This window comes from Ctenopharyngodon idella, chromosome 6 (assembly GCF_019924925.1).
Source record: "Ctenopharyngodon idella isolate HZGC_01 chromosome 6, HZGC01, whole genome shotgun sequence".
Classification (NCBI taxonomy): Eukaryota; Metazoa; Chordata; class Actinopteri; order Cypriniformes; family Xenocyprididae; genus Ctenopharyngodon; species Ctenopharyngodon idella.
In genome coordinates, this window is record NC_067225.1 from 26,590,433 (window position 1) to 26,614,834 (window position 24,402).

At 39.0% G+C, this 24,402-nt stretch overlaps 1 protein-coding gene across 1 annotated transcript; it reads right to left on the reverse strand.

Annotated features, from left to right (window-relative positions):
- On the reverse strand, window positions 1-24,402 carry rybpb (RING1 and YY1 binding protein b). Its single transcript, XM_051896674.1, has 5 exons — window positions 24,105-24,402; window positions 23,362-23,487; window positions 5,286-5,552; window positions 5,105-5,200; window positions 1-1,787 (listed from the first exon to the last, which is right to left on the reverse strand). Exons 1-5 carry the CDS (start codon window positions 24,128-24,130, stop codon window positions 1,538-1,540), a joined length of 765 nt encoding a protein of 254 aa, XP_051752634.1. The 5' UTR covers window positions 24,131-24,402; the 3' UTR covers window positions 1-1,537.

The window sequence follows — 24,402 nt, forward strand, 5'->3', positions numbered from 1 at the left end:
TGGATTATATTAGAGACTTTATTAAAATGTTATATATCACACATATGGTAATTACATTTTGAATTATTCATTTGCCTAGCATGTCATCAATATCAAATTCCTTTGGTCCTTCAATAAATAAAACTCATATCATATACACATACTTTGTACAAGTTTAATACAGTTCAAAGGGACGATTTGCTGACCTTGGGATTTGTGGGAAACGCCAGCTAGACATCTTGAGTATTTTGAGTCAATGGGGAGCAGTAATATTGAGTGAAATCATGCTTGTGTCAATGTTTTGTGACACTGAAGTAAACAAATTTTTGAAAAATGTTGGTACTGAATGCTTGTGAGAGTTCCCATGCATTCAATGACAGTTTGAAGTTTATGTTCAGCATGTCTCTGATTTCTAGCGGTGGGACTGTTTTAGTAAATCAGTAAGTTTCTGAAAATAATGGGGGGGGAAATGTCACAAGTTTGTCTTAAAACAAGGCTGAGTAAAGCCCTAACATTAAAATCGGTTTCTTTCGATCAAAAATAACTAGCAAACGCAAAAAAAAAAAAAAGGTTCTTCAACATTAAAGGCCTACAAACCTTCGAGATGTCAAACCCTTTTAGTGTTTTTACAATACATCATATGTAGACCATGAAGGACATCAAAAGCTGTCAAATAAAACATTTCAAATACATTTGCAAAACCAGACGTTAAGCCAAGTGAGCATTAAGAAAGCTCCGTTCCGAATGTTCAAATCCAAAGCTCACGTCATGCTCCTTGTAGTTTCTGAATCCCAGCTGTCTTCTCCATAACAAAGCGGATGCAAAACACCATCCGTTTAGTTCATTGACGAAACCAGATCTAGGGACCCCCAGTGCACCAATATTCAGATGAGTCTCGCAAAATGAAAAAAAAAAAATCCCAAAACAAAGCAACAGAAGAATGCAGCCTGACACCAGGACACAAGTATTTCCATTGTTTTTCAGGAGTAGAGGGATCTGTTTCTATGGTGTGAACGTCAGTCTGAGGACTGAAACCATTTCACAGTGTATCTAGCACCATTGTGGGAAGTTTCTCAGGAATCTCCGGCAAGATTGTTCCAACACTAAAGGGGAGCCGTCGGCTTGAGCTACTTTAGCTTTGTGAAACTGACGAAAAAAACCAAACCTCTAAAAGTAGAAAGATGCAACATAATAAATAAGAGCAATAATGGTCCAGAATAGTTAAAATGTCGGTGGTTATTGTGCACAGCGGACATTTACATATAATTTTTTTTTACCAAAACAAAAAAAGTTGATTCAGCTGCACATCCACGTACAAATATAAAACAATACATACAAGAGTGGGATGTCTCCAGAAAGGGAAAGGAGGTACAGTATGCCCAACCGTTCAGTTTGCACCATTCGCACAAATGTATGTGTACGTATGTATGTGTTTGTGGGTAAGAGGACTATACATCCCCCTTTCAGTGATGGAAATGAACATGAGTTGGCTCAGGGCAAGGTGAGGGGAAAATGGAGGCGAAGTACATCCCCGCTGTCTCGACAGCGTCCGTGGTGCTCAGAATGACTCATCGTGCCCGACTGAGAGGTCTCCCTTTGGGGTCGAAGCACGGGATGAGCCCTTGTCCATGCTCTCAGAGCCGGAGCTCTGGTGCTGCTGTTCAGAGCCGGCGCTGGAGGTGACTGTGGAGGACGAGGTGGAGGAGGTGCGGGTCTTCTCCTTAAAGTCTGTTATGATCACTGTGACATTCCCCACAGTGATGGCCAGCTGCTGGGCTGTGCTCCTGTCAATGTTCTTCAGCTTGGGCCTGCCGATGTGGAGAGAGAGAAATATTCAGGAGGGTAGTGTGACAAAAAACGCTATTTAGATCACTAAAGTCATGGCTTCAATTTTTAAAATGAAGAAGATAAAATTAATTTTTCATGTTTGCTATTGCTTTCTCTTTGCAATTTTACAAAACAAGGTAACTTTCGGTATGCAGGTTAAAAAAAAAAAAAAAAAAAAAAAAAGGTTATATTAATACATTTTAAATGTTATGTGGTCAGTAAGATTTTTTTTTTTTTTTTTTTTGAAAGAAATACATTTTCTTCAGCAATGATGCTTTAAATTGATCAAAAGTGACTTTCTATTCATCAAAGAATCCTGAGAAATGTTCATGGATTATGGTTTTCACAAAAAATGAAGCAGCACAACTGTTTACATTGATAATTAAAAGAAATGCTTCTTGAACAACAAATCTTCATACTAGAATTATTTCTAATTAAAAAAAAAAGGATCATGTGACACTGAAGACTGAAGTAATAGTTGCTGAAAAATCAGTTTTGCCATTACAGAAATAAATATGGAAGCTTGTTTTTGCCACTAAATAAAAAAAATAAAAAGTCGTACTTTTTCTCAGAATTGCGAGATTTAAACTTTTTTATTTTAATTTTAATTGTATTATAATTTTGAGTTATAAAATCAGAATTGTGTTATAAAGTCAGAATTGTGACTTTATATCACGCAATTCTGACTTTTTTCTCAAAATTGCAAGTTTTTAAATCACACAATTCTGACTTCATATCTCACAATACTGACTTTTTTTCTCAGAATTGCGAGATATACTCACAATTGCGAGTTATAAAGTCAGAACTACATGATATAAACTTGCAATTGCGTTCTTTATATCTCCCAATTCTAACTTTTTCTCAGAATTGAGTTTATATCTCGCAATTCTGATTTTATAACATGCAATTGCGAGTTATAAAGTCAGAATTGTGAGATATAAACAATTCTGAGAAAAAAAATGTCAGTCTTCTTTCCCCTCACAATTGGACATTATAACAAGCAATTACGAGTTTATATCTCACAATTCTGACTTTATATCACGCAATTGTGAGAAAAAAAAGGTCAAAATTGTGAGAAAGTCGCAATTACATTTTTTATTTTTTATTTCATGGCAGAAACAAGCTTCCATAAATAAATGAAATTTTGAACTATAGTAAAATAGAAAACACATTTAAAATAGTACAAATATTTCAAAATGTTACTGCTTCTACTGTATTTTTGATTAAATAATTGCAGCCTTTGTAAGCATAAGAGATGTCTTTTGAACGGAAGTGTACATTTTTAAACAAATTATTAAAAAAAAAAAAAGTATTAAATAATTAAATATATATATATGAAGAAAATGGTGAGGGAAAAAAAAGGTTCAGATTCCCTCTGGGCCCATCCATAACAAACAATGAGATTTCTATGGTTAGACAAAGGGGGAAAAGTCCTGCTTTTTACCTTTTGCAGTATTTGCATGATTTTGACTTAAATGCAGAAAAGGACAGGGGTATGGTCGTCTCATGCAAACTATGTCGAGGGGGCAAATACTTGTCCACAGTAAAAACAGTCCACCCACACAGCTTTTAATGCAAAAGACGGAGGTAACTAACATGTTACTCTCAAAAAATATCAACATAAAATCTAAGTACCTTTATTAGCGCTAACATTTGAGAAACAATCCCTAACCACTGCTTAGAATGCAAAAGTTGAGTTGAAAATATGGTTTTGAGAGAAAATAAGGCCAGGTTCACATTTCCTAAACATTTGTTTGCTCTATCAGAAACCAGCAAAGTACACAAAAATTATCAGAGATCAGCAAGATTAACAGTGAACAGCAGACATTTCAAAAGTTAAACATCACCAAAACTGACATTTACACAAAAAGCTCACCACAAAATCTTTCAAAAAATGGAGACATATTTCCAGGGTTGTGTGCATGGCAAAAGCACAAAGCTAAATCTCATTGATTGGCATTAGCCTCAGTTGTTAGTATGCCTCCAAGACAATGTGACACAATGAGCTCTGCTGGCAGAAGCAGACAGAAACAGAATGGTGGGACGGCAGCCAACAGGGCGTGTGTGGGAGTAAAACTGTGCTGCTCATTTGAGATCAGCCCACGACTCGCTCATTCAGAGAGAAAGAGACAGACACAGACAGAGAAAGAGAGAGAGGAGGCATTTGTGAATCAGAGCAGTTTCTACAGTGACTTTCGTCACTGCTGACTGCCAGCTTTGTTCACTGTCAGAGTGACTTACAACACATTCTCAAAAGCCAGATCTTCAACTGCAGTTATTATTAAACTACCATTATTTGGGCTTTTAGATAGCAGCATTAAGCATGTTTGTGACTGTATGGCAGTGTCTAGTGCTAATAGAAGTGTCTCTGCCTTTCCAGACTATGTGGGCATTGCTGAGGGGCAGAGCTTTGGGTACCTGATTTGGTGGCACTGTTGAGTGCCCTCAAAAAATGACAAATTTTAGGACAGACACCGATACTGACGGGATACAAAACTTATGCTGGCAGGAAAAATTAGTGCAAAAGCCCTGTGGAGAGCGGAAACACACAATCCAAAAGTCCAAAATACTACATGCAATGAAGTCCAAAACAATGAAGCAATGGGTCATTATTATTTTTAATTACACCACGTTCAAATGTTTGTTTGTTTTTTTGAAAAGTATATTTGATGCTCAAGAAACATTTTTTTTTTATTATCAATGTTGAAAACAGTCGCTCTGCTTAATTTTTTTTGTAATATTTATAGTTTCATAAGCAAGTTTTTTTCCCAAGATTTTTTGATGAACAGTTTAAAAGTGCAGCACTTATTTGAAATACAAAGCTTTTGTAACATTATAAATGTCTTTACTGTCACTTCTGATCAAATGAATGTGTCCTTGTTGAATAATTGTAATTTCCTTTCATACAAAAAACAGTGGTCATATAAAGTTGATAGACTATCTAGTAAACAGCAGGAGTGTGTAAAAAGTACTGGCATTTTGGTTGATTGGTAGGCAATTACAGTAAGTATGCAGGCAGAAGGAAGGAAAGAAGGCAAAAGGAAGATTGAACAATATTTCACTCCATACATATTGTGTCCAACCACATACATCGGAAGAACTTCACAGTGGAGCGGTAACTCATCACAAATTTTGCTATGGAGCAAATTTGGAACAAAAAAAACACAAAGCAGATTTGTCATTACAGAATGCTGTGGGGAAACTGCTGTCGCTCCACTCCACTCACATGCTTTGCTGCTATATGATCCTGTCTCTACTTTAATAAAAAAGAATAAATACAAAGATAAAGGTGAGATACCTGGAGATGTGGGAGTTCTTGGTTTTGGTTGTGGATTTGCCGGACTGAATGCTGTTTCGTTCACTGGGTGGGCTTTGATGGCTGTCTGACTTGGGTCTGTAAAGAAAAATTCTTTTGGTTAAACATGCCATAAAGCAGAAAACCAGACATTTCTTAAATTCTAAATGGTGACTAAACGAACTTGTTCTTTTTGCTGTTGGGTTTCTTGGTGATGGCTGGGGTGATTTCTTTCTCCCGGTCCTTCTTCTCTTTCTCAGGCTGCTCCTTCTCGCTCTTGTCCTTGTCTGTGAGTTCACTGTCGGGTGGATTTCTGTCTGGACGCTCCCCCTCGGCCCGATCTTTCTCAGGCCTCTCGGGCTTTTCCTTCTTCTCTTTCTTTGGGGGAGGAGGGGTGGCGTACTGCTGGGCCACCTGCTGTGCCACCAGCTGGGAGTTTATCCGGGGTTTCCTGTGGGGCCGAACAGAGTTGATAGTATCAGAGTGGCACAAACTCAGTCTTAACAAATAGAGTAAACTCTTCACTCATCTGGTGAGCCTTTAGGTTATAGACAAGTACAAGTTCAATATCTAAAGCATGTCCTTTTCAAATGAATGATCTTGATTCAACACAAGCTCCAACATCTCTGCGTTTGATTACCACAGAAAATAACCTTGTCTTGTCCCTCGGGTTTAGTGACTGGGAAAAACCCATTGCATTTACGGAGATGAGGTACCATTCATGTATGAAGCATTCAGAACAAGTTAAAAACCCACGTTTGCTACTAGTGGTTAAGAGCTCATTTAAATACCTAATTTCAAATATGAGGAACTGCTATATCATGCAGCACTCACTAGAACAATGTACAGTACCAAAAAGTCTGCTCTCCATCGCATGTCTGCATGTAATCCTCCTCAGTCAGTGTTTACACAAAACCATTTTGAAGCACAGATTCTGTGAATTGTGATAAAGACATTAAGACATGCCTAGCCAGGTAATGTCCTCTGCAGGCATTTCAGTGACTAAAACCCTTTCACTGGTCCCTGATTGTGATGACGGCCCATTGCCAGCTGTGTGGGTCTGCTGAATGTGTAATCTCATTTCTCTACTCCTTTAATAAATGACTGTGAGGATCATAGGGTGGGACATTTGCAGCATGTCATTGTCATAGGGGCTAATCAGATTAGCTAGAAGGTTTGGCCCCATTTGTCACAAACCGGATAGAAAGCGGTTTTCAGTTTGGTTCTCCTCTCAAACAAACAAACTCCACCAAAACTTGGGGTATACATATAAAAAGTAGCACAGAGAAGGAAAAGTTTACTTTAATATTCACAAAAGCAGAATATCCATGCAGCTCTTTTCGGTCAAGGACAGTCCAAAAAAAAGTACCATAAGAGTGCCATAAAACTAGTCCATATGACTTGATCTCAAGTCTTATGAAGCCATAAAATAGCTTTGCCTGAGGAACAGACCCAAATATAACTTATTTACTGAAATCAGATATTTATGTAAAGTAATTTCTTACTCACAGATTTTCTTTATATATTTGAAAGTTCAAACATGAGAACTTAGTTTACAAAAGTGCAAAGCCTGAACCGAGGCTGAGGAGAAACTGCACAATATTCATCTGTTCTCATGTGCATCATGAATATACCAGGTTTACAAGAAACCAGGTAAGAAGTGATTTATAAAACTGAGAATATGAATTCCTTTACTAATGAATAGTATCTATTAGGGGTGTGTGATTAATCGTAATTGATTTTTCGATTTTGGTTTCCAACGATTATGAAAACAAGATAATCGTTGTGAAAAGATTATTGTGCCATTGCCGCACTCCTTCCCGCGCACATTCCTTTCCTTCACAGCGGTGCACTTTCGTTCCTCCCTAAAAGCCCAAACTTGACATCCAAATCAGCCAAATAAGTGTAAAATTCAGTCTACTGTTGCTAAACTGTGGGACATGCTTGATACTAAATAGTGTTATTAAAACCGTATTAAGCTACGAAAGAGATACTGTTCCCTAGGCAGCCTCCTGTGCCAACTCCGACTCCGAGATGGGGCGGAACGCACATAAGCAAAGTATACCGTGGGCTACGGATACATGCCTAAACTGTCAAACAGCCTACACACAAATACATCGAAATGCAGTATCCTCGTAAACACGGTCGGTTATATCTTAAGTGAATGTAAACACTGAGAAAGTGCCCATGTGTAACAGTATATTGGATCCGTGCATTAGCTCTTAACCTCTTACGATCACACTGGTGTGATCAGTCTTGGCTGGTCCCTGGAGTGTACGATCACACTGGTGTGATTAGAACGTTCAGTGCATCACATGACCAACTGCCAAATTCAAATGTGTTTGCGCGCTTTGGATGGCTAACAAAACATTTAGAGTTTGTAAATTACACACAGATGTCTATAGAAGCGGCAATAACAATCCTTTCCATTATAATTAGACGACACTTTTTATTCAGATCAGATACACATTGTGTAAGTAACTTTAAAGTTTATTCTATTCTTCTCCCAGTTCACCTGCGCGTTGTAAATCCAACAGATCCGATTTTCTGTCCGGCACAAACTAACATGGTGGCGCCCATCACAAACTATCGCGATCATTATAAAGGTGTTTAAACAACAAAACACATCCACTTGCACATATCTGGCAATCGGAATATCAGATATTTCACGCTATAGTTAACAAATTTGTAAATATTTTGAATAAAAAAGGATAAATGAAATAAAAGCAGATCATCAGTCATACAGCACTGCGGTATGTCACGTGACAAGCAATGATGCGTCGCCATGGAAACAAAGTGATACGTTCTAAATAACGGTCGCCTTAAAAAACTCACGCTGGGGGCTCAGCCAGAATATTTTAAACTTATGTGTGAAAGGGTTAAAGTGACAGCAGCCTAATAAATCTGCTGCAGTCATTATTGTTAAATCAAACAACAAAAGACAATGATAAAATCACTCACTGCTCTTGAATAAATAAACTGTAGTTTTAATAAGGATTAGTCTATATTTAATGTATACAGCGCTGATATTTTACATTTGCTTACTATTCAATTTCTGAATACCAATTAGTACATCTTCCTGAAAAGCAGTATTTATTTAATTTGTGTTTTTGTTCCGTTTTATTTTTTGTCATTTTTGTTTGTAATTTAGTTTTATTTGTTCTTATGGTATTGCTGACTGTTTACTTTTCTTCTGTAACTGTTTGAGGACTTTTACTTACATTAACCTAGAATTAGTTTTTGCTGAAGTATTGATAATTATGAAATTTCACCGATATTTAAAATTACTCATAACATGAAATAAGACTTTGATCATATCACCCACCTATAATTGTGTTAAATAATCGTGATTTCAATATTGAGCAAAATAATCGTGATTATGATTTTTGCCATAATCCAGCAGCCCTAGTATCTATGTGGGTAAGGAAACCTTTCTTTTGCTTCTGTGCGCACACACATTCTGTAACGGTGGAAAGACAGGCAGCGGCTGCGCGCTGGAGGCTCTCTCTCTCCTCGGCGCGGTGTTGAGTTAATTAAAAGCCGAGGGGCTGTGTCTGAGATCTGAGGCAGAGCGCCATGCAGCCCGAGCCAACTCACGTTCCTCAAGCATAATGGCCAACATCTGGCAGCAGCTGGGGGTAACAGAGGATTTCAACTGATCATGGGGGAAGAGCTGAAGCCCGCAAGTGTTTTTTGCTTTGTCTAAACATTTAGACTCAGGAGTCCTCTTCACCTCAATATTTCAGATCAGTCGCAGTTGGGAATGTTTAGCTGTTTAGATGGCGGTTAGATTCTTAAAACTCATGAATGAAAGATTACGGCCAGACTTGTACTCTACGTAAATGCACAGACATGAAGGCTTGGCCAATGCATTGCACTGTCTGCTTAACATGTGTTCTTATAACAGTAAGCACAGAAAATAAGCCTGAGAATTCAACGTGAGTTATCATTTTGGAATATAACACCACAAGAAAATGAGTCTGAATCATTGTGTTCACATGTTTGTGTAGAGGACGTTTATGACTGCAAGAAAGCATGCATAATAACAACCCATCCACACATTGCACTGACTGGCTATGACTGTTGCACTGCACAGCATTTGTCGCAACAGGTTGTCATCAGAATCGTGTCATGTTATGCCTGGTTAGGAGCGCAAGAGGTCACAGAATAATAAACGAGGCAGAATTAAATGGAAGTACTGATAGAAGCAGCTATTGGTGCCCTTCAACTCAAAACCAATAGATAACTCTGGATAAAACTAACAGCTGTCTACTGGTTGTTTGAAGAAAACCTGTGGTCCTTAGATAGCGACGGCTCTTTCACTCCCTATGACTGATGGGATACAGACGCCTTTATCGCAGAGACCAGCCAATGAGAAGCCAATCAATCCCTCATAATGGGGAATCATGTTCAAGAGGCCAGCACAACTCCAATCAATACAACCTCTGCAAGGAATCTAGATGAGCTTCAGGGCCCGCTGGCAAAAGATACTGGAGAGCATCTTTTAGAGCATGTGGGAATAGTTTGCATCAGGTCTTCGCTGGTCAAGGGAAGAAAAAAAACGAAGATCAGAAACTAACACACTGCAGAATAACTGATGAAAAGCAAACAATTTTAAAAAGTTAAAATATACAAACTTACATTTATGCTATAAAAGGCAACATATCCATCCCAGAGTATGATAAAACTATGAAGGATTAAAAAAACATTTTTGGTTTACAATCAATTTACTTAATATCTTGTTTTTGTTAGCAATGACTAAGATACTGTCAAGACAGACACGTTGACAATTTTTTTAATTTGCCCGTTCAAGTGCAAGATGATGTGAAAGAGAAGTTAATTTAGTATTCGCACGCTGAGACACGGCTTGTGCGCTTCAGATGTGCGCACAGAAAACTTCTCACACAACGTGTACAAGTTCTCTTTCGCGTTCTGCATCTTGCGCTTGTTTAAATTGGCAAGGCTTAAAAACACGCAAATGATACAATTTTGAACTGAGATGTTAGCTTTTTAGTCATTATAAAGGGAGCGCTCTGTGCGCGCATTCTGCCATACCAAACCATGCACGCAGCAGCTTGCTTTTCTGTTAAAACTAACTATGGTTTGTGAATGCTGATGCTTTAATAACAAATATTTTATAGGGAGTGTTTATGCTGGGATGTTGTGACGACACAATTTAATATTTCACGGATGTACAGACAAAAATCTATACAGGCTACATTTATCGCGGAATTTTGCGGGCAGGAGCAAGACAAAACATGAATGTTGTGGGTGGGAGCGGGACAGAATCCTGCAGGAGCGGGTGGGCGGGTCTCTAGTCCACGTTTTTTGACCATCGCTGTTAAAACGAATTTGGAAGCCAGAATGTTCCCAGACAAGAGATGTATATGATGCAGGCAGCAGCTCTACCAGCAGTGTGTCTCCTTCATGCCACACACCAACACATGAGGAATTGTGATGTCAGCAACAGATTTACATGATAAAAGTTGACTGGACAGCTACTGTCACGTAAAACGCATGCAGAGCTTATCTATCGACAGAAACAAACATTAGCGGAACATATTATAGATGTGTTTTCAGATTTGAGATTAACCGCGGTGTAAATGTGTGCCAAACCGTGGGTGGAGAATGGTCCATCCCCTGTAGTACATTTAGCATTGGGGAATTTGCTCTAATCCAGATAGGGGTTTTGTCAAAAACGCACGATCCTCCACTTAACAGGTACTTGGCTTAGTTTACCTCCTGAGGGGGGATCCAGAAATCCCTTCCAACCTGAGGTTAGCCCGGGAGTCTCGCAGCAGACAGGCCTGTGATTGATTTGATTAACCTCCCCTCTGTGGATCTCCTGCCACGCGGGGAGATTTGTATCAGGGGCAGTTCAGCGAGACAGAAACAGGCTGAGTGTTTGAGCCATGAATCAGTGCCAGCTGTAACTCAGCCACGAGAGCTCACTGCCATGTCAGGACTGCTGTCAACACTCCCTGAGCACGACAAAAACCACACAATGCATTATTTACTGATCGACACATGACCGCCTCATCACAACCTCACCCTGTTGACTGGGACTCGTGTATGAACACAGGTGGCACCTCTCCAGTGGGAAGAGAGTAATGGCATACACTTTGAGATGGACACTGACCAAACTCACATTAGCGAGCAGACGTTGTTTGCCAAGTCAAGGGAAACTTGAATGGAGTTGAATGAGAGAGGTCATTGTGGTTGAGGGACTGTGTTTTGGAAATTCATACTACTCTTACTATGGATTAGTCAGGGCATGTGCCACATTTAATTTCACTTGAATGAACATGACGCTGTGAGAGACAATGTACTGTTGTATACTTTGGTGCCCATCATTCAGCTGACAAAACACAGAGTATGTCTTTTCAAAGCATTTCCTGTTGACAAAAATACTGTGCTGTGAAACTGAAAGTGACGTGACGAATGGTAAATGGTGTCCCATACTCGGAATTTGTGCTCTGCATTTCACCCATCCAAGTGCACACAAACACACAGCAGTGAGTATTGAACACACACACACACACACACACACTGTGAACACACACCCGGAGCAGTGGGCGGACATTTTTTGCTGCGGCACCCGGGAAGCGATTGGGGGTTAGGTGCCTTGCTCAAGGGCACCTAAGTTGTGGGTAATGAGAGTGAAAGAAAGAGAGCACTGTTCATTCACTCCCCCCACCTAACATTTATTGCCGGTACTGAGACTCGAACCCGCAACCTTTGGGTTACAAGTCTGACTCTCTAACTATTAGGCCACAACTGCCCCAATAAATAATACAATTACACTGTGTAAATTATACAGTAAGACAAACTACTGAATGGACTGTATCTCCCTCCCTCAGAATCTTATTTTCATTTGCAAGTGTCAAATTAAATGTTGCCCACCTCTAACTAAGGTCCACTTCTCCTGTATATAGTATGTATACTGTGCATTGTGGCTTTTCTTTATGCATGGAGAATCCAGATGACCTACATTTGACAAGATCTGCAGTACACAATATAACACACTGTGTAGAATACTGTATCCCACAATGCAATCCACTTGACAAGCCATTCCATTTACAGTTTGACTAATGAACCGGAAGAAACATCAATCATGATTTACCCTACAACTTGACTCATGATTTAACCTGGCTAAAATTATGCATAACCTTATGCAAAAATTGATTAAAAATGTAAAATATTCATATTTACTTCCAAGAAGAAAAATGAATGGCACTTAATTAATTAAACTGCAATGTGTTGCAGCATACTTATGTTTACTGTGCGGTATGCAGTAAGAAGTATGCTAGTATTCCACTCCAAACATAGTCCTACTGCTCATGAAGCCCTTGTTGGACAGAAACCAACTTGAATAAAAGGGAAGCCTCAGATTAAACCAAGTGAAAATACACAGACTACAAAAAGTCACAAACACTACACAACCTTTAAGATCCAGAAGTCTCATTACAAAGAACTGGGCCCAGTTGCAACCAACCCCTTAAGCTAAGAAAATGGATTTTATTTATAACTAAGGGTTACTCACAAGGTTTTCTTAGCTTAAAGGGTTAGTTCATCCAAAAATGAAATTTCTGTCATCAATTACTCACTCTCATGTTGTTCCACACCCCTAAGACCTTCGTTCATCTTCAGAACACAAATTAGGATATTTTTGATGAAATCTAAGAGGTTTTTTATCTCCCATAGAAAGCAACGAAATTACCACATTCAAGGTCCAGAGAAGTAGTAAAAACATCATTAAAGGCGTAGGAGAATGACAGGGTAGAGAGGAAATTGTTGACTATTTTAACGTTGTCTTTACTTGTTTTCTGGGCCTTGAATGAGGTAATTTCTTTCTTTCTATGGGAGATAAAAAAAAAAAAAAACATCTCGGCTTTCATCAAAAATATCTTAATTTGTGTTCCGAAGATGAAAGAAGGTCTTGCGGGTTTGAAACGACATGGGGGTGAGTAATTAATGACAGAAATTTCATTTTTGGGTGAACTAACCCTTTAAGGGGTTTTTTTGTACCCAGCTACTACCCTTTATCTGTTGAATATAAAAAAAATACAAAAATACAAAAACAAAATAAATAATTACTGAGATGTAATTATCATATTACCAAACAGAAAATAGGCATTAAATAATATAAATTATTATTATTATTATTATTATTATTATTATTATTATTTTTTTTTTTTTTTTAAATATACCACTGGTCAATTTCTAATTGTAGGACTGTGTGAAAACAAGCCTTGGTCTGAGAAGCCCCCCATGGTGGCATGTGTCACTTTAAACTGATGCGCTGTAATTAATGACACCACACATGGAGGCTCTTTAATTCCTGGAGCAGTTGGCATTTCCGTGAGGTTCCAGTCTAGGCTTCAGTTACACAAACGTTAGCGGTGCAGTAAATTATGGTTGCGTTAAATGAAACAGATTGCTTGTAGAGGCAAGACAGAATGAGAGAACGCTCCAGTGAAGAGAGGCTACAAAAAAAGCGCTCAATTAACACAGCTCTCCAATTCAAGTGCAGTATAAGCAGGCAATCATGGTCATTGACTCTTACATGCTATGGGGCCACAAAGTGCCCTGAAGAGAGGACAATCAGGTCAATGGGATACATATCTGCTACTTATGCATGGTGTTGGACTAGAAGGCGCTGTACCTTTATAGTCAGAGTGCAATCTAAAAAGCAATCTGTCGTCATTTAAAGGACAAGTCTAGTTAAACTGAACCCAGACTCTCTACTGAGCCTATGGATTTAATTCATCTCAGAAGGAGGACTCTGAATGAAAAAAAAAAAAAAAAAAAAAAACAGTGCAAAAAACATTCATATTTGTCCTAAAATATGCTACACTTTTTAGACATTTCCTGACAGCATCCTTGAATTTCACCACTAGATTTAACGTCATTCGCCTCTTACATCACGGCAAAACGCGACAGTTATGTGCAGTGGCAGATTGGGGAGTGCCTTGATCCTCTGGCGTAGCAGCATTAAGCGTTTGGCTGGTGGGGGATGATGAAGCTGCCATGTGTGCGCGTGTTGAACAAGCTCTGGGACCGGGCTCCCATAAGCCATTCTACTAAGCGATTAGTGGCTTTGTGCCTGCTGTACAGAACGGAGATAGCGAAGAGAGCACCTAGAGAACAGGCCCTGGGTTCCTGTTCTGTCGCTCTCGACTGGGTGGAGGACATTAAACATTCATCTCCACCTTCTGGAGGGATTCTGCCCTCCTTCTTCCCCCAGGAAATTGCTCTCTGGGGAGATCATCTTAGCTGTGCTGAAAAATCTAACTGCTCTACCAAGATGTGGATGTGAAATGCAATGTGAAAATGGGGCAGTTAGCGGATAACTTAAAAAAGCAAGTAAATAAATATATAAAAATAAAAATTAAAAACACCAAACAGTAGCCCAAATGCAATCTGCTGGTTTATTTATTTTTTTTTTCTCTCTTTTCTCAATTTTCTGCACCAATTTTAGGGAAAAATCTATGGAATACGGCAGAATAGATTTAAACATGGCAAAATGTACTAAATGGAACAGAGAATTAAACTCCATCAGAATGAAAGCTTACAAAATCATCTATCATGTGACCGGTCCACTGATAGACACCTGCTTTCAAACGCTCCTGCTTTCAAAACGCTTTCACATTCAATTTGGTTCGTAAAAATGAGAATCGATTAAAATCGAGAAATCGATATTGTTTACCCAGCCCTAGCTCAAAGCATCACATTTTTAAAATTTCAGTACTGACTTGGTATCAAAGTCAGTACTTTTGACAACACTAGACTAAATGACTAAAAATTACAAACATTAAATGAACAAAATTAAATTGGACAAATTTATATATATATATATATATATATATATATATATATATATATATATAAAAAAAAAGACTTGCCAGTACCAGGGTTTTTTCCTCACAACACAAACATGGGATTTGTTCTACGAGTGGCATAAAAAAAAAAAAAAAAAAATATGCCCTGCATTTTGTATTTGGAAATCAGGCACAGACTCTGTGTGGGCCTGTCTATAACTAGCAAAAAAGCAAACAGTAAAAAGAACGTCTCTTTCTCTCTAAACATCTCTTTCTCTTTTTGATCCATCCAAGAGAAGCTTCCCGTGTTGCCTGACCTTTCACCAAAGGAAACCACACAATTCCCCTCATCACTCAGACTGCAAACCAGGTGTAGTGTTTGTGTTTAACCCACATAGGAATCCATCTATCAGCAGAAGCTTTCCATGTTTCTTTTCATATGAAGAGTGATTCCTTTTCTATCAGACTCGCTCAACCTTGTGTCCTGCCGTTGCCTCTGACCTGTATAATTACAGGTCACTTTTCAAATTAGTATGAACGAGCTAAAGGCTGTGCAATATGCACCCTATTCAACACAACAATTTACTGAATATTTATGTCTAGACTGGCCTGCTCTGCTAAACTAATAAGTAGAAATGCAACAAAGAAGTGCTTTTTGTTAAGTGCTCAAATAGAAAACCACGTCTTGTCGCTGAACTGCTCCTTTGGTGATTCACTTTTGCACTGAGAGTAAAGTTTCAATACAGAGTTTTACTCCCACACTCAAATAAAATATCTGGAGACAGTGGGCCTACAAAGTATTTGAACACAAGTCACAGCATTAAAAAATAAAATCAAGGGGCATTTAAAGACACTTTTGAAGTACACTCTGCAAGCAGAACATTTCACTAAAAGTATTAATTAATTAAAACAATAGAAGCATGGTTCAAAATTAAGACAAACTGTATTTAAAGACTGGTTGTCAAATAAAACAAAACAAAACAAAGTTGTTGTTTTTTTTTTTTTTTTTTAAATCAAGTTGTTTAAAAGTAATTTATTAGCAGATGTTGCTTGATTTGATATTTTGTATGTGACTTGTAAAAGTCCAAATACTTCTAGAAGCCAGAGAGTTTTCAAATACACTGCTGTTGTAAAATAAAACCTTCACATGAAGAGTTCACAGAAAAGATATTTCCCTTGCCATCACCTTCATACATTTTATCTGCAAATCCATGCCCTCACTGCTCTGAAGAATTTCAATGTCATATAAAAACACATCAGCAAGCAATACAGTAGGCTGACTAATCCTCTTAGCACTAACATCTATATACAAAGCAGAGCTGCAGATTGTAATAGCTTTATATTTCCCTTCGGCAAAAACAGATTCCGGCTCATATCAAGACAAGCTGTCAGTCACTTCGTCTTCCATTGTCTGCCTTACCATCTTCATCAGCGCTCTGCTCCGCAGACTACAGCGTCCCTCAATCGAAACAGCTTCAGTTCCTACTCAGTTAGCTGATTAAGTGTGGTCACCGAACGTCACTCACTGTGTTACGTGATATATGCATGAGTCAGGCGAACGGCAGCCTCCTCTGCTCCACTGACTGAATGACATGCGGCGGGTGAGGAGGAGGAGGAGGAGAGCGTGAGTTGAAGGAGGGTGAGCCCAGTGCTTCCCTGCGCTGGGTAATGATGTGCTCCATTCTGCCTTCCCTCTGAGAGCCTCTTGGCTGAGTGAGCACATCCCAACAGAGCCGTCCATCAAACTCAGCATGCAGTGGCCCACAACCCCCTCCTCACAGCGCACACACACGTACAACACGCACACTCGCTCTCTTGCATTCATTCACTCTCTCTATTCTTTTGGGTCCTTTTTTATCTCCTCCCTGTTGCCTTGTCATCTAGCTCCCTTCAGAATCACATGGACAGCAAATTCTCTGTTGCTAAATCACTTTCAAGCCAATTTCAGCCCACCCAAACACACACGCACACACACGAACGATTCAAACTTAATACTAAGCATCGACTGGTATCACCAGGACAGTGAGGTCCAAAAGCCTGAAAATACTCTGAAAACCTGGGATTCAACAACTTATTTAAACCTATAAATAAACCTATGAATAATCAGAAAGGTGTAAGTGTTTGAGAAGTATAAAATGTGATATCAGTTTTAATATGTAAAACAATTAAGACATTTGATCATCAGGTTCTGTACAAACTTGTCATTAAAAGCAAATAAAAATTTCTAAACTTTCATGTACATTCATATTAAAAATATATTAGAAACAAAACATTTTCACTAGTGGTATACTCCACGGTATATAATACAATTTAAAGACAGCAAATGAGATACTGTTGGTATCTTAATACTGTTAATTGAATGAATATTATGTTGATAATACAGGCTAAATAAAAACAAATTTAGAAAATTTATATTAGAAATAATTTTAAAAAAGCATACATTTAAAATAGAACCATTTTCTCTGGTGGTCTCAGACTTTTGGACTTCTCCATATATAATGACAGCAAATAAGACGTAGTCTTCATAAAAATGAAAAAATTAAGTAAATTTTTAAATAACATGTTCATTAGCCTACCTGTTGGTATATTCTGCCAATCCAAAATAACCATATATTGTTTGATGAATCAGTCTGGCTAATATATTGGTCTATCACTACTCAACACCTTTCTTTGACCTCTACAAGACAAAATCTCATCCATGTATTCCGATCTCTCATTTACGCTCTAGTCTAGTTAAAGACCCCTATTGTGCTCATTCACTTAAATGTCTACAATCTCATTAAGAAGTTTTAAACCCTCAATTAACACAGTGGTATAGATTAAAAGCTTATGCCTGTAGTTTAGAGCAGGTCTAAATGCTGATAACTGTGGATAAGCAAAAGTGTGTCTAAGTGTGTTTGTAGAGGCATGGGGGAATTTGACACAGTGTTAGCACAGTCTGATTATGTAATTTCATTATCCTCAACAATCTGCACTCAAGCAATGGCGAAGAAAATTACTGGATTGTAAATCTCTGCTCCATCAATTACACACACCGAATCCAAGCCATCCTTGTTGATTTCACGAATCAATAGTGTCAAGACAATATTATGTTATTCCAAGCGGAACAAGGCACTTAAAGCTTCAATTTCCCATAGAAACACGAAAAAAATTCACATCAGCTGAACAGATTGTATGAAATTCTTGCACCGTGACATACTTAATATTCCATCTCCTTGCTCTGCGTGTATACCTTTACACGACACACGAGAGAGACGGTCAACACTGCAACAACCTGTTGACTATCAGGGGTGGGAATGTTGAAGACACCTCACCATTTGACTGAATTTTGATTTAGCGACTGGTGAGTTAAAGAGAACAGTTGCCAAATTCTATGGAAAGATTCTTTAAAAAAGCCATAGTAAAATGTCTGCTCTGGCCTATCAATAAAAATACATTAAGAGGCGGCTCTGCAGCTTTCATTCAGTGTAAATGAAATAACACATCAGAACGACCTTAAACTGTCAATCAGTGCGCGTCTTGATTTCTGTGGATGTGCATGAGACTAATCAACTATTGAGTGTGTACATACATATACACTGAGGAGTTAATACATGTTCCCTTTAAATATAAATGTATTTATGCTGCTGCAGATGCATATAGAAAGCCGTTGCACACAGCAAACATCTATATCTGCAATGTTTTGTCCTGTGTATGCTTTATCAATAAACAGAATTTTTAATAATGTAAAAATCGAATGATTTTTGCGGCTTAGTCCAAGAAACTGCAATGCATCTGTGAATCGATTTTCCCCACCTCTATCACTGAGTGTGTTTAATATAAAAAGTTTGAGAAGAAAACTGGACAAGCACTGGGGAGGAATCTACTTTCAATTAATTAACATTAGTTAATGCATTAGGTATCACAAACTAATAATGAACAATACTTTTACAGCATTTATCAATAGAGTTTCATGTTAAATTATATATAATTTATATATATACACTAATACGGTAGCACTTTATTTTACAGTCCTGTTTCGCATGAACATACTATGTATTTATTGTAGTAATGACACTAACTGTGTAATAACTAGGTACTAACCCTGAAACTACCCCTAAACCCAACTTTAACCCATGTAGTTACCTTATATTACTCAGTACTTCTGTGGGTAAGTACACTGTAAGTACATTCAAAGTGCACATACTGTAAAATAAAGTGCAACCACTAATACATTGGGAATATTTCAAGTTGTATAAATTAGCAATCCATTATGAACTAACATGAATTAACAATGACCAAAATCATAAGTTAGCATTACCCTATATTAATGTTGTAAAATAATTGTTTTTCAATTTTGCTACTGTTAACAGACTGAACATTCTTGTAATCAATTAATCAATTAATTAGGAATCAATTAATATTTGAAATCAGGCACACTTGGTAAAACGTTTCTTGTGGCTTAAATGAAGAAACAAAACTACTCGGACACTTGTTTAAAGGAGGAAAAACTTTGGCTGGGACCTGGCAGGGAGCTTCAGGGGAAGTAAAAGTACACCCGTATTGAAGATCAAGGTAACACAAAGGCCAAATGGCACTTCCCCCTGATCCGGCACATCAATCAACTAAGAAACCCCTAATGGATTCTTCCCTCTAACCTGTGGGTGACTGATATGCATCTTGGAACATAGAAACCACAGAATCTGATACTGAAACAAGGTGTCGCATTCTTCACTCCTGTTCTCAGGATTCCAATGTAATATTAAAACATGATGCTTTAAGGTCTGCAAGGAATGCTGTGCGAGAAAAATTTGATTTAGATGGGCTCAGAGGAAAGAAGACCGTTCTGAAGCTTTGCTTGAGGCTTGAGTGTTTTTTTTTTTTTAGTTCAGATTAGTAAGAATGGAAGATTAAAGCCATCTCAAGGCAACTTGAATCCAAAAGTGCTACCTCACAAATAATAAAGACCACACTTCTAACATATCATGCAACAAGCCCACAATGATTCAATACAAATTTTTGCTGGGTTGACAGTAGCGTAACCCTAGATAACCTCTACTGCCATGGTAACACAAAGCGAATGAGTCTATGAAGTGTGCAGCTGCTGTGTGGGAAAAAACAGTGAGAGACATGCCCTCCGGCAAAGATGTCATCCAACTCTTACAATTCTGCAAGTTGCGGATACACAAGCATGAAAGCCAAACATATAATTCATTCAACACTTCATTAGCACACTATCGAGCATCAAACAGCACAGCCTATAAGTGAACATCCAAACCTTTATGAGGTCTGTTAGTGATTCAGTTGAGCAAAAGAGAATGTTATGCTCAATTAATAATTTTCCCTAAAAGTTGCCTTTAATTATCATCCTAAAAGTCTACCGACACCATGCACACTCTCCTGCAGCCAAGTTCAAGGCACACTGCATGAAAATAATCAATCTGCCTGAATCCAATGTGCTCAGGAATCAGATTAAAGGATTAGTTCACTTCAGAATTAAAATTTCCTGTTAATTTACTCAACCCCATGTCATCAAAGATGTTTGTCTTTCTTTCTTCAGTTAAAAAGAAATTAAGGTTTATAAGGAAAACATTCCAGGATTTCTCTCCATATAGTGGACTTCAACAGTTACCAATGATTTGAAGGTCCAAATTGCAGTTTCAGTGAAGCTTCAAAGGGCTCTACACGATCCCAGACGAGGAATAAGGGTCTTGTCTAGCGAAACGATCAGTCATTTTCTTAAAAAAAAAACAAAACAAAAAAAAACTTTTTGACCACAAACACTCTTCCTGTACTAGCTTTGCAATGCGCGTATACGACTTCACACATTACGTAGTCACGTTGGAAAGGTCACACGTGATGTAGGCAGAAGTACCGACCCAGTGTTTACAAAGCAAACATGGCAAGTCGGATGATTTTGAAGTTGGAGGAGTTTTTCGCCCCACTGTGGTACTTCCTCTTACCTGAAGTAGGCGGAAGTACCACGGTAGGGCGAAAAACTCCATCTCATTTTCTCCCGCGTGACCTTTCCAACGTGATTATGTAATGGGTAGCGTATCGCAGAGCTAGTGCAAGATGAGCATTTGTGGTTAAAAAGTATATAATTTTTTTTTTTTAGAAAATGACCGATTTTTTCACTAGATAAGACTCTTGTTCCTCATCTGGGATCATGTAGAGCCCTTTGAAACTGCACTGAAACTGCAATTTGGACCTTTGGTAACTGTTGAACTGCACTATATGGAGAAAGATCCTGGAATGTTTTCCCTCAAAAACCTAAATTTCCTTTTGACTGAAGAAAGAAAGACATGAATATCTTAGATGACATGGGGGTGAGTAAATTATCATGAAATTTTAATTCTGAAGTGAACTAATCCTTTAAGCTTCACAACCATCCCGACACTTTAAACAGACTTTCTTTACATGACAAAAAAAAAAAACATGCATCACTTATCTACAAGCATCCTTGCACAGGGGGTTGCTGCATTCTTTGAACTCCAAAGACCAACAAAGATAAAATAATTGGTGAGTGGAATGCGTTATCACACCACAAAGACCCATTCACTGAGGGGAAACCGAGATAAAAGGTGCTGAGATGGGAGCATAAACTGCTGCACCCTCGTAAGGGAGCGCATCGTTTCTCTGCGCGCACCCCACGCTCCCTCCTGTGCACCACTGGAATACATCAAACGTGGACAAGATGGCTAATTAGTCCTCATTACAAAGGGAGCCAGGCTTCTTACATCAGCAAACAATCGCATCCATCAAAGCTTGACAGCGCAGATCAAACAGAGACAGAGCGGCTCTCATCAGCAATATCGTGCGATTTCTATTTAGCAGACTGATAGGAGCTGGGATGCTGCCAGCGAGAGTGAGACGAGGGGTTTCCGACACGCATGGCATCATTTCCTGTCATTACCACAAACGTAACGCGCCTGCTTTACGCAAACAGATCCATGAGCTAAGCTCGGTTTTCGAAGGGAATAAACAGACTAATCGTTATTGACAAATACGCCGCTTTGGAGTGTCTGACTTCTCCCGACACCTCTTCTTTCCCCAAATGTCAGAAAAGTACTGGGTGTAAAAGAGCAGATGAAAAGGTTACAGCATGGGGATTACTGCGCGCGGCCGCATATTACTCATAGCTGTAGACACCACATCAGTCAGCTGATGAGAAGTGTTGGCGGGTTCACACATCATAACAAACACAGCACAGGCCAGACAGACGTAGAACATACGCAACTGAGGATACACCGCTACTCCGCTTACAGGAATGCAACCACGATGGCATTTTAGGCAAACTGAAAACATTTGTTGATTTAATCAGTGATTCTCAATCCTGGTTCTGGAGTGCCCCTTATTTAAACACACCTAAAATATTATTAGCATACTAGCCTGCAGTGTAGTATGCAAAAAGCAGTACATCAAATATATTGCATGGTCAAATAAGAAAAATGAAGCAGTCGAATAATACATAGATACTGAAGCGTGAAACCAAGAGCTTAAACCATTAGAATTTGGAAAAAAAAAAAAAATGGCAAAGAACTGTAAGCCAGGAAGCATTAAGAGCTATAGGTATCAATAAAGTTGTTCCTCATAGTTAGCAACACAGAGAACTAGACTAGGGGTCAAATAAGAGTGACCTCCAGGATAAAGAATGACAACCACTGGAATTAATGACCTTTATGAATGTACAAGCACACCTAGACCTGTTAGTGACAGCTTCCAAAAGAACAGCATTGGAATTAGAGTAATGAAATCATTCAATTAGGCAAACCAGAAAAACAACATTAACGTCTGGTTCTTTGCCCTTAGCTTTATTACAAGTGAGCAGCATGTTAGTCTAATTCATAAGTCAAGCAGAAATTGCTACACTTGCTGATGTGTCAAAACAAATGGCACATCCTGAAGAATTTCTGACACCCGACTGACCTTTAAACTGTTGCAACCGCTTTAATAAGACAGGAAACCCAAGAGAATTAGTTTCCTGTTCTGGATCTGAACAGCAAATGTCTCTATAACAGTTTGATAGGCTATAAACACACCCAGACATTAAATGCCTTTGATCAAAGCCAACAAATTCCAGCAATGTATTTAAATTGGAAATCTGACGGGAGCCACACATGCAAACACTGCAGCACTGCAATAGCAGGTATGCATCTGCAAGCATGCATGATCATGGAAGCAGCAGTGAAAGCATCTACAGGCAAATCCAATGTGTTCAAGCTAATGCAGGACAAAGAAAGTTTGCCCATCACTGCAGTGACTGCACAGGCTGGCTGCCACACTTCATTCTAGTGCCAGTCATCAGACTGAATAAATGACATTTAACTTGCATGAGAAGACTGATGTTTCTATGAATCTTAAAGAGCAAATCAACAAGTAAAGCATCACAATCAGCTGTATTAGTAATGATGAAATCAGGATTGCAATGCTGCAGAAGCCCAGTGTAAATGCCCATACCTGGTAGACGTGCCCTTCCGTACATCACAGATGCTGCATTTGAAGGCTTCGGCACTGTTTCTGAAAGTGCACACGCTACAGTCCCAAAATCCGTCGTCCGCTGTCGGTTTGGCTTGTCTTTTTGGCCTTAAATAACAAAAAAGAAGCCCAAATTATAAAGGTCAACCTCCATGTTTGCCCCCTAACATCCTACACCCCGACTTAGACTGTCTCGTTTAACGTAACCGAAGTGGCACTGAAAGTGACAGAAAATCCGACCCGTGACGCGCGAGGGCGGTTTATTAGAACCGGAAAATACTGGAAATACACGCTAACCAGCTAACTAGCCACGGTTATTCTCCACAGCTCCTAGTCACCGGGCTTAACACAGATATAATACACTCTCTAGATTGGTGTCCGCTGGCACGGCAGCTAACATTAGCCAGCGAGCTAAAGATATCGCGTCGGTGAACGGCGTGAAATTGAATGTCAAAAAACCGTCCATTTAACGGTGAACTTCGACCAAAAACCCTGTCCAAAGAGGCCAGGCGTAACCCGTAGGAAGAAAATCTCTTTGTCTGAGAGGCACTGAGTCGTCTTTAGAGTCCTATGTGAAGAAGAGAAAGCCGCCATAGCTGCGCTTGTTTCTGAGAGAAAGGAGAAACACTCCTCGAGAAAAGCATCCGAATATCCACCGAGCGAAAAAACAGCCGCGCGGACACCAAAATCGCCTCGTAAACTACCGACTGTTGACGCTTTCTTACCTGGTCGGGCTCTTTTTGTCGCCCATGGTGGAAAAACAGACTCTCAAAAGACCGAAAAGGGTTCAGTAATTAACAATAATTGTGTGTGAAGGTCCGTGTGAGCGTGTATGTGTGTGTATGGTGGATCCACACAGAGAGAAGCGCTTGCAGGCAGACTCGCCTTCCCCCGACTGACTGACTGACTGACTCTAGGCAGGGCGAAGAGACTGCGGACCCCGTGACTGCGCCGCCCAATCACCGCTGTCGTCGGTTTAAAAGTCTCGCCAGAAATAATCGGCACGGATAGAGTAATACTACT